The sequence below is a fragment of the Papilio machaon genome, chromosome 2 (genome assembly GCF_912999745.1).
Source record: "Papilio machaon chromosome 2, ilPapMach1.1, whole genome shotgun sequence".
Lineage (NCBI taxonomy): Eukaryota > Metazoa > Arthropoda > Insecta > Lepidoptera > Papilionidae > Papilio > Papilio machaon.
The window spans coordinates 4741972-4752861 of NC_059987.1; the positions used below are offsets into that span (position 1 = coordinate 4741972).

Genomic DNA, 10890 nt, shown 5'->3' on the forward strand with positions numbered 1-10890 from the left:
CCAGTAAAGAGGTATAAGACTCATATTTAATGTGAATTTTTTAATAAAATGATATGAAAAAATGATTTATTGTTTGATTTTTTTTTCTATTCATTTCCATCGTTTACAGTTTCTAAACATCCTAGAATTACTTGTATAGATAAATAGGATGAAAACTACGTTTAATTACTGCATACAAAGTTCTGAAATAAATAAAAACACACCATAGAATACTAGAGTTTAAATATATTTAGGTTAATTTCAATATTAACGTTTGTGTATGATACATGTTTTTTACAAGTTAATACTCAAAAATTTTCATCATTCGTCCATGTACGTTGTCAAATCAAGATATATTAAAAACATAGCATAATAAGTGACCTTTTTAAAAAAAAATCTTGAACAACTCAATTGACATGATTTACTATCACTATTTACAAAACTTAATCGTAAATTAATAATTAAATGGGAAAATAATTCAAATATGCTAATCCTATTTATAATGTAATTAAAATCCCAGACAAAACAATAGTATGGAAAAAATCAGAGCTAAATTCGTATTGAAATATTTTAAAATTAAAAAAAATATAACTTCCCACAAATGAAAACTTGTACATAATTTATTTAATATTAATAACGCACGAAATAGTTTTCTGGTTTCATAATTTAATCTAATTAACTTATATTTAAATACACAATTAATTAAAGATCAAAGTTACAATGAAATATTTCAAACAATCATACTAAATTTCATATCAAATGGAAAACTTTATAAACACGAATCTATTTAATTATTACAAAACTAACATTTAGAACAAATTTTTATATAGAGTTTATATATTATATACAATATAGACACGTCATTGCAAAGTTTTGTACAAGTTTACAGGATGTTCAGGTTTCGCAAATTTCTATTTTAATTTAAAATTTCTAAAGAAAACCAGCAATATATAATCTATTATCATCTTAAATATTGCCTATATTTATTCCAAAAAATAAATAGCAATGATGTTTGTATGTAGAACAGTCAAAATGGCAACTCTGTACATATTTAAATCTATCTTAAAATACAATTTCAAATTAATGATTGCGTCAAAAACATTTGCATAAGGAAACACACAATTTATATAATTAGTTACAAATAAAAATATTGATACAATAAATTGACATTTAAATCTAATAGTTTTTAGACATACTAAAAAAAATAAAAATAATAAACGATAAAATTTGTAACACACAAAGTAAAAATGCATATCTAAAAACACAAAACACCACAGAAGAATTACAGTGTAAACTCTTTATAACAATAAACTCCCTGTAACGTTGAAGTGAGCCGAACTTGGTTGGTTTGCGTTAAAACCCACATATTGAAACACTCTATATAGCGTTACACCATTCTCTATTACGAAGAAATGTGTTCATATTTGTAGACAGTAAATATTTATTATCGGTATTATTGTTTATGTTATCTTGTTAATTTGGTTGTTTTTTTGTTCACTCCGTATAACGATCACTCTCTATAACGACAAAATTATCAGTCCCTTGAGTTTCGTTATAAAGAGTTTACACTGTATTTTAATGTGTAACATAAGAAAAAACCTAAAAAAAAATTCCAATTTAAATCATAGTCATATATTAACGCTGGTATAGAAGTATCGGATCCAAGGGTAGCATTTTTTATTTTAATCATGTTATTAACGTCAATATCTTCCTAGGCTAATATTATGATTATTTAAAGAAAAAAACATAGATTAGCTAAAATTAAAAAAGAACAACACAAATAAAATAAAATATTCACGAAAATAAATTGACATTTTAATGTATCAATATTTTTAAAATTAATTCACTGAGATGTGAAGTTATTACAAACTTACCAACTAAAAACTAAATTATTACATAAAATTAAAATAATAGGAATAATAAATTTAGATAAGTTGATATTTAAAAAAGCAATGACAAAAATGAACTTCAGTACACACTATTTCAATGGTGCAAAATCTTTATGCAACATAATCTAATGTAGATAACTTGCTCAACAAAATACAATTATTTGTTGTATAAATAACTTGAAAAATGTATATAATATACGTCTAACTTGAAATTAAGAACTAGTGTAATTTAATTTATTTAAAAACAAATCAGTTAAAATAGTTACCTTCTTATCTCAATTCATAAGTTACAAAGATTTAAAAATCTTATCACTTTCACACAATCATAAGCCTTTTTAACAGCTAGTTATTACCACAATAGTTATTTCAGACACAAAACATATCTCTGTTTATTTTACAACATGATAATGTTTTATAACAATGTAAACATGTACAGATTTGATCATTAAGGAACAAATCTTTAAGTCTACCGGCATAAGAAACTTCTAGAAAAAATTATATATGCATAAAAGATAACAAAAAGGGACATAAACATACCATAGTTATTTAATCTATACAATTTATATCTAACAGTTATCTATCAATTTAACTAAATATATCTTTGTGCCAGTTTAACTTGCACTCCTAAGTTTTGATGCGGTGAATAATCAACATAATTAGTACCATATGTGAGAAAATATTTAATAAATATATTAAATATGTTTATCCAAATGAAAATATATACATATATTGAATGTTTAATACTGGCACGATTTTATATACCACATTTCTGATGCCAATTATATCACCAAAGACAAACAAAACTCACATCAATGTCTTTCAAACTTCTCTTGTATGGTATCGAATCCGAGCAGAAATAGCCATATGTTTCTGGTGCTTTTCTGCAGACTTGTCCTCGGGCTGTTATTTAGTGAAGGCGGCGAAGACAGCCCACATTATCTCGCAGGCATCAGGGCGCATGGCCTCAGCTTCGAAGTCTAGATCGAGCAGTGCTCGCACACGCCGCGTCGCCAGCTCGTAGTCCTCGTCTGACAGCGGTGCGAACGCATTCTCCAGTACATCAGCGGAGTGTGCCAGCATCAGCAGCGCCAGTGACCGCTTGTCTGCGTGCGCCACGTCACTGATAGACCGCCGCAGTGCCGCCTCTTGTACCTACAACACATTAAACTAACTTTAGGCACTTAATTTGTAATGTAATTAATTACTTGATTGAATTAACTAAAGTGTAGTCTTGGGTCATCTATACATATGAATTAATCCCATTGAGGAAGGGCAACTTTAATCAGTAGTTAAACCGGACTACAGTTAACACTGAACGGAACAGTTTTTTTAAAAGCTTAAATATATCTTTACTTCAAATTACGACAATCTTTACAGTTAATAAAATTGGAGTGTCTGTATGTATTTGTATAAGTTATTTGCTTTACCTATAACAAAGAACCATTTTCTAATATTTTTGTATTTTCCAAATTAAATTCAGATGCTGCCTTATCAATTTTATAATTAAATAAACATTGGTATCACAACTTTACGTATATATCTATGATATCACAATACTTACAATGGAGTGATACAATAATAGATATGTAATTTTAGTTACAAATTAATTGCTTTTTCTTGTTGGTTCATTTTGGACAAGAAATCAGATTAGTTCTTTGATTACTATTTTAACATCTAAGTTTTAATTTAGCTCAAAAATATCTACAATTAAACAAAATGTTAATGTCGGATTGTTAGTTTCAGCTGCTGAAAAACCCATACAAAACATATTGTTAATAACGTTTTTTTTTAAGAAAAATTGGGCCATTTAGAATGGAGGATAATAAACTATAAAATATTTGATTTTTAAAATTTAATACAAGTTTTGTAGTTATATTAAAATTGTGGAAATATTAAAATTGGATCATTCATCATAACAATAAAGCTATTCCATTTCTTTACTGATAACTCACTGTCGCAAGCGACTTTGTCCGCACGGAATTAAGAATAAAACTTAATTAGTGGCCTATGTGTTCTTTCAGACTATATTCTACATCTATGCCAAACACCAGCAAGATTCATTGAGCCAATCTAGAGATACCTTCCAACAAACAACCATCCATCCATCCAAACATTCACATTAATAATATTAGTAAGATAAAGGTGTAAATAATTTAAACGGACATACCTTTTTAACTAAGCGACATTTAATAACATTGTCTGTCAAAGGATGTGTGGTCATATCAAAGAGTAGGAAATTTTGTTTCTCCGTAGTAAGAACTCCTTTCTCCACTAGATTCTTTGCAAGTCTCTCTCGGACATTCTTCAGTTGGTACTTCAGCTTCATTGGATTCCAAGTCTCACCTGTACAATTTTTATAATATAGTAATGTTACAAGTTGAACCAAGCACTATGAAAAAATGTAGAATGTCAAAACTCTAAATAAATACTTTGACAAAATATGAGTAAAAAGAAAATATTCAGAAAGAAAAATGGCTTAAAATGTTAAAATTAATTTTGTTAAGGACAATATGAAAATATAACTTACCACTCAAGTACTCTATCCAGCTTTGTACAGTTTCTGGCGGATCAGTCTCTTTCATATGTTTCAAAGCTTCATCTAATAAAACATCACCAGTTGGTGAATCTGAAAATCAGAGATATGTACATTACTAACTAAACATAAAAATTTGTAGGAATAAATGGCATTAAAAGGTTTAGCATCAATAGGTTAAAGCAAAAGTTAGCAGAAATAACCCCAGAAAGAAGTCCATTGTCCATCATACACTGAGGTTGATGAAATTTTCTGTCAAACTTCAGTTTCTTATCCTATTTTGACTGTTAAGAACTAAACATATTGCTTTTATATTTTTCAGTTATGAAAAAAATCAGTGCTTCACTTTTTTTTTAAATTTCTGTTATAACATAACTCTAGAAATAAGATTGATCGAAGTGTCGCTCAAATATATTATATTTACAATGTTAAATATCAAGGAAACATTATGCAACATCTTACACAAGCCAAAAACTAATGAACATTTTAAAGGCAAATTAAGCTTTGACATTTAAAACAATCTCATGTGGAATAAAACTGTTTGGTAATACTTTACAAAAGCAAATCATGCCGAATTCTCATAAAATTGATCTTAAACTATAGGGCATCTGCATTGTTTCGAAATGTTTTTATTATGGATTGTAATTTATTTTGTAGAAAAATAAAAAAAACCATAAAAGCACCTATGCAGGTTAGATTTGGAACAATTTTAATTAAATTGAAAAAAATAGCTTAAAAGCGAAAATGTGTGTTCTATGTTGTGTATAATGTAAATTTGACCATCTTCTATTACAAAATGTAATTATTTTAAAAATGGTGAGTGTCAACATACTTGTTACTATAAAAAGCATGAAAGAATTTTATTTTTTCTTCGAAATAAATTACGACCCCAAAAAACTGTGTAAAAGAGATCTTTTCCTATCCTTTAAAATTAATTATATGAGAATTCTTCATGTTTCGTTTTTGTAAAGTTTTACCAACTGTTTAATTGAAATTATTATAGTCTATATTCAATGAATATAATTGAAAGGGTTATTACACACAGATAAAAATACCTGATTTCACTATAACTTTTCTAGATAACAATCCCTTTCTTCTCATCCCGGCTCTTTCTAATTCTACGCGGCCTCGTAGTCCTAGTTCAATTAGTATACATCCTCTTAAGCCACTAGATATGCAATCATTCCAAAACGATGTGTAACCCTAAAACAATGTAAAATTTTACGTAGCAATTGCTTATACATAGATGAATAGAATATATTTTTATTTACATAAGTAAACTTTACCTCTTTATCCTTCAATCCCAATAGTAAAACTTCTTCCATCAATGTTAAACGAGTTTCCTTTGAGTCGCCATCATCATAGTTTTTATCGTTTTTCTTATCATCGTCATGGTTCTCTTTTGGTGTTCCATCAGAATTGTTATCCTTTAGAACATTTCTTCGTTGCACCAATCCTTCGGAGCGATTCATTTTACCATCTAAAATATATCACACACAACTAATACTCAAAAATATTTTTGTGTGGAGTTAGAACTTGATTATTATTTTTTAGAAGTGAGTGGTTTATCAATTGTTGACGTTTGCCACACGACGTATGAGAAAAATATGGCCGAGGAAAGGAATGGAATGTGCAAACAAAGATTATATAAAACAAGAGTTTCGATTTTTATGACTTGTTCAATTTGACATTATGAAATGTTTTTTTTTTATTAATTGTATTTTCCGTAATCAGTATTAAGGTTTTAAAAACGAATAAAAAAATAATTGAATGACAAAAATGACAAATGAATAAATTGTTAAAGTTATTGGTAGAAAAAAAAAGGAAGGCGCCACCAGGCGCCTAACATCAGATATGGCAATCCTTCCTTTTTTAATGTACGCCATAATCTGAATTCACTCCTTTTCCCTTTACACGTAAAATTATTTGTAAATTAATAAACTATAACTATAATATAAAAATATATAACTACATATTGACTATAGACTATAGCTAATGTAATGGTAAAACTGTACAGTAGCTATACTATTCATGCCGAATTTTCATGAAATTGATTTTAAACCATAGGACATGATCTCTTTTACAATGTTTTGATTTTTTTTGGGATCGTAATTAGTTTTGAACAAAAAAAAAATATGCACTGGTCTGCGATGGACAGTTTTGGCTCATCGGCGTGAATTGGTGTTAATCTGTTAATATTATGCACGTTGTATGCTAGCGCTGATTTTCCTGCTTACTGTACCGGCATAATGAATGAATACCAGGCATTATGCCGCCAGACGTCAGACACGACACAACGTCATAGATTCAGAAACATAATCCATTAATTCCAAGTCAAGTCTATGACACGGTAATAATAATACCGTGAGTGAGAGAGATACAGTTATACCCAATTCCTGTGACGTGACAAAGACAGGGATAACTATCTTCTGTCCCTTTCTGCGTACCAGGCTTTGGAGTTTGTTTGGAACAAAGGTTGTCCCCTACAAACAACCTAGGTTGTCCCTAACAAAGTTTGACATTCGTGCTATTTTTCGAAAATTGTGAGTACTTAGTGGCTGTCATTGTGCAAAAATATTTTGATATTACAGTTTTAGTGAGATCAAGTGTATAAAACATGGTATACTGCTGTATTGTTGGTTGTAAAAGCCGTAGTCAGCGAAAAGAGAAAAACATAACCTTTCAGTCGTAAGTACTGAAACTACGCACTTATTCACATGTATTCATACAAAATAAGGAAGAAAATACAAACTAGTTGTTTTTTACAGTCTTTGTAATAACTAATATGTTAAAATACGGGTAAAATTAGCTAAAATAAAATAGTATTTTTCGAACATTATGCGCCCAAACGCAGATGTCATTTGTGTCAAATAATATACTGTAGATCTGGGAAACAAGCGGCCATATTAAACTTCTTTTCAAATTGGTTGGTTATTACCCGTAAAAATAATACCACCATCTTGTTGTAAAAATTACCCTGAATTTAGGGGAAATAAATTATAGTATGTATAATGTATATAAATGAAACAATTCACATTTTTTATACTATTTTCAACAGATTTCAAAAGGAGTTTTTAATTCTGGTATATGCTGTGTTTTTAAATATTTGATACTTTCTTATCCCGTTGATTTTAAAGAGTATGCTTTTTAATTTGTCCCATGTAAATTTTGTTTCTTAGAAATTACAATCAAAATAGTTTAATATTAAGTAGTTTTACATGTAGTGTTCACTGTAATGATATACAGAGTAATTTAAAATTATATGACTATAATATTGGTATGTTTTTTGTAGCTTTTTATGAAGACTTAGGGCTTCGTGCATATCGAAGAAAAATAGGACATCGTTTGAATGCTCGTCTAATGGACCTAAGACTGAAGAGATGCCGCGCTTTGTTGAAGCGGTACGCGGGAAAAAAATATCGGGAAATTCTTTTTTTGGAGTCACTCAAGACATCCTTGATTAAGGCAGCCGCCGATATTGACATGGACCTCGTTCGTGCTGTGATAGACGACTGGCCGAGCAGATTGAAGGCCTGTATTCAAAATCACGGATGTCATTTTGAATAAACTTTAGTGTCATAAGAATCTATGTTTCGTTAAGTTCAATTTGGTATATAAATGGTCACATAATGAATAAACTTGTTTCAATTATTTTATATTAAACATGTGACAGAATTTATGACCTGACTAAGTATTACTAAAAAAATCTGTTTACGTAATCTTAGTCACATAAACAAAAATTACGCATTGTTTTTTATATTTATTACGTTTATTAATTACAATTTAATTGGGAATATATAAATTGGTATATATTAAATTATATCGTTATATTCATTTTCGGGACAAAACAAATAACTGGTAACCCCAATCCTTTTACTTATATATAGGTATAGTCTATAGTACTCTCTATCTGTCCCTTACGGGTGAACGCGCATGCCATATCTATATAATTCTTCATCTGAGTTCCAAGTCCGCGATATTTAGTAATGTCATATGACATATGTCAACTTCAATGTCACAAACAAACGTCAATCAATAATATCATTCGGATTGGAAGTTTTTGAATGAAGCCGAGTTTTTTCATTGTGTAAATATGAGAAAGAAATTATAAACGAAATTTACATGCAATACATCTTTTAGCAAAAAAGGTATACGTTTTATATTGCAATTTACCAAATGTTATATACTTTTCAGTTCATAACAGGTAAATTTCGCTTACTTCAAAACATTTCAAAAACTGTCTACGGACTAAGAAGCAGGCCTATGTCGAAATCAAATGATCTATTTTATGGATCTTGTGAAAGGTACGGAATTAATGTGCTTCATAATTTAAAAAGTTATGTAATCAAACATTTAAAATCTAATAGAAAAATAATTTTTCTGATGACAAAAACTCAAGGAGGACAATGACCTATTGACATATTGAAATTATCTAGCTTGCTTTCATTATATTTCTTTAACTTTTTTTCAGATGTATTATCTATTATGTCTCATTTAATAAACAATATTTTGCTTTTATAGCTATAAAGGAGAAAAGTTAATATACCCAGCGGCAACTAGGAATCAAGAACCTATATTGCAGGTTTTAAAGAGGTTTATAATTAGTGAAACAGACATCATAAATGATGAGAGTCCCACTTTTGTTGAAATATCCTCAGGATCTGGCCAGCACTTGGCACATTTTGCTCCACATTTCCCGGGTGTTAAATTTCAACCGAGTGAAGTTGATGAAAATTTGTTTGGAAGTATATCAATATATGCCACACATTGCCCAACAAAAAATATTTTACAGCCAATATTGCTTGACATAAGAAACAAGTTGTCATGCTATGGGTTTGAAGAAAATAGCATTGATTATATGTACAATGCCAACATGATGCATATAACACCTTTTGAATGCACTTTAGGATTGTTTGAAAATGCTGGGAAATATTTGAAGTCAGAGGCTCTTATGATAACTTATGGTCCTTATAGTAAAGATGGGATAATAACACCTCAGAGCAATATTGACTTTGATATTTCTCTCAAACAGAGAGATCCACTTTGGGGTCTAAGAGACATTAATGATTTAGTTAGAATAGGAGAAGAAAATAATCTGTCTTTAATAGATACAATAGAAATGCCATCAAATAATAAGACATTAATATGGAAAAAGGACTGAAATATTGCATAATTAAAATGTTTAATATGCAATTAAACAATTTATTATAATCACAGTATTTTTTTATCAAAACACTGTTTAATGGAAATGTATATTGTGCTCAAAAGAATGCATTTTCTCTTTGTACACTTCTTTTGCTTGTAGTTAATGATTATTCGAAATTGTTATATAAATTTTGAATTTTTATGACATATTATGCTTGTTATATAGTCATAACATAATTTTAAGGATATTAAAATTTTAATATTCATCCATTTGTAATAAAGCAAATAAAACTTTTTACTAGTAATTATTTTATGTTTCATCTTTATTTGATAATTTTACTCAATAAGAGATGATCAAGAGGTTGCTGTAACATACAATATTGTTGGTCTAATGGGGAGTGTTAACTGCACTACATATTAGCAGTGAACACTGATCTCTATAATAGAATAGGTTATTGCTTGGAAATGACAGCTTTTGCTTCTTTCAGACTTAAATGCGCCTATTGAAGTTCAATTAATTATATATCTTATATTAGTTCGAATTCTCACCACTGCTACATCCCACAAACGACAGTGTCAAACTGGCGAAATTTAAATAGGCACAAAATACCACAGTTTACAGCCTGTCCATGCCTAGAGGTAAGTAGTTGTGTGAAAGCGATGACAATATGCACAAGTATTTAGTATCACTGTGGAGTACTTGGGTAAGGAAAGAATGTAAAAATCACAAGGCATGTCACCTAATCACAGGCCCGTCTGACAAGCGACCTGTCTACCAGCAGTCGTGTCTGCGATGCCAAATGATGACACAGAGACAAGGAGGCTGCTGAGCGATCGTGTGAAAGGTCCGACATAATCCGACTCTTTACCCCATAGTCATTTCCCCACGTTAAAATAAAGGCCGAAAAGCGAAAATGATAACGTTTTGTGTGCTAATTGCATTCAAAAGTTTTTTTTTTTTAAATCAGCATACTTCAAAAAAGTGTTCAATGTCTAGATTAATTTTTATTTATCTTTATGCCAAATTAAATGTATTTGATAACCTTCAGAGGTGTTCATTGTCAATCACTGCGAATACCAACGAACTGATAATCTTACGTAAAAATGTTGTGCTATCGTTGAGTTTAAATTGTAACATCAATATAACGGCATAATGTTATCCCTTTCATTGTCTTTAAATAACAGAGATATATAAAAGAAATGCCCAATATCCCAGTAAATTACGCTACGCAAAATTGTATCTTATGTAATACATAGTTGTTTTACTTAGTATATCTTACTAATATTATAAATGCGAATGTTTAGATAGATGGATGTTTGTTTGAAGGTATCTGCGGAACGGCG

General features: G+C 29.5%; 2 protein-coding genes across 3 annotated transcripts; one reads left to right on the plus strand and one right to left on the minus strand.

Annotated features, from left to right (window-relative positions):
* Positions 1-2285: 2285 nt before the first annotated feature.
* Positions 2286-6011, minus strand: LOC106718719 (Golgi phosphoprotein 3 homolog sauron). Its single transcript, XM_014512880.2, has 5 exons — positions 5688-6011; positions 5457-5604; positions 4396-4494; positions 4036-4211; positions 2286-3020 (listed from the first exon to the last, which is right to left on the minus strand). The coding sequence occupies exons 1-5, from the start codon at positions 5871-5873 to the stop codon at positions 2772-2774; spliced, it is 858 nt and encodes a 285-aa protein (XP_014368366.1). The 5' UTR covers positions 5874-6011; the 3' UTR covers positions 2286-2771.
* A 2387-nt stretch (positions 6012-8398) lies between these two features.
* On the plus strand, positions 8399-9629 carry LOC106718736 (methyltransferase-like 26). 2 transcript variants are annotated; one of them, XM_045683864.1, is made up of 3 exons: positions 8399-8469; positions 8594-8705; positions 8923-9629. In XM_045683864.1, the coding sequence occupies exons 1-3, from the start codon at positions 8466-8468 to the stop codon at positions 9560-9562; spliced, it is 756 nt and encodes a 251-aa protein (XP_045539820.1). In that variant the 5' UTR covers positions 8399-8465; the 3' UTR covers positions 9563-9629. The 2 variants fall into 2 exon arrangements, with proteins under 2 accessions (XP_045539820.1, XP_014368385.2); XM_014512899.2 differs by lacking the exon at positions 8399-8469 and having other exon boundaries at positions 8495-8705.
* The last annotated feature ends 1261 nt before the right edge of the window (positions 9630-10890 follow it).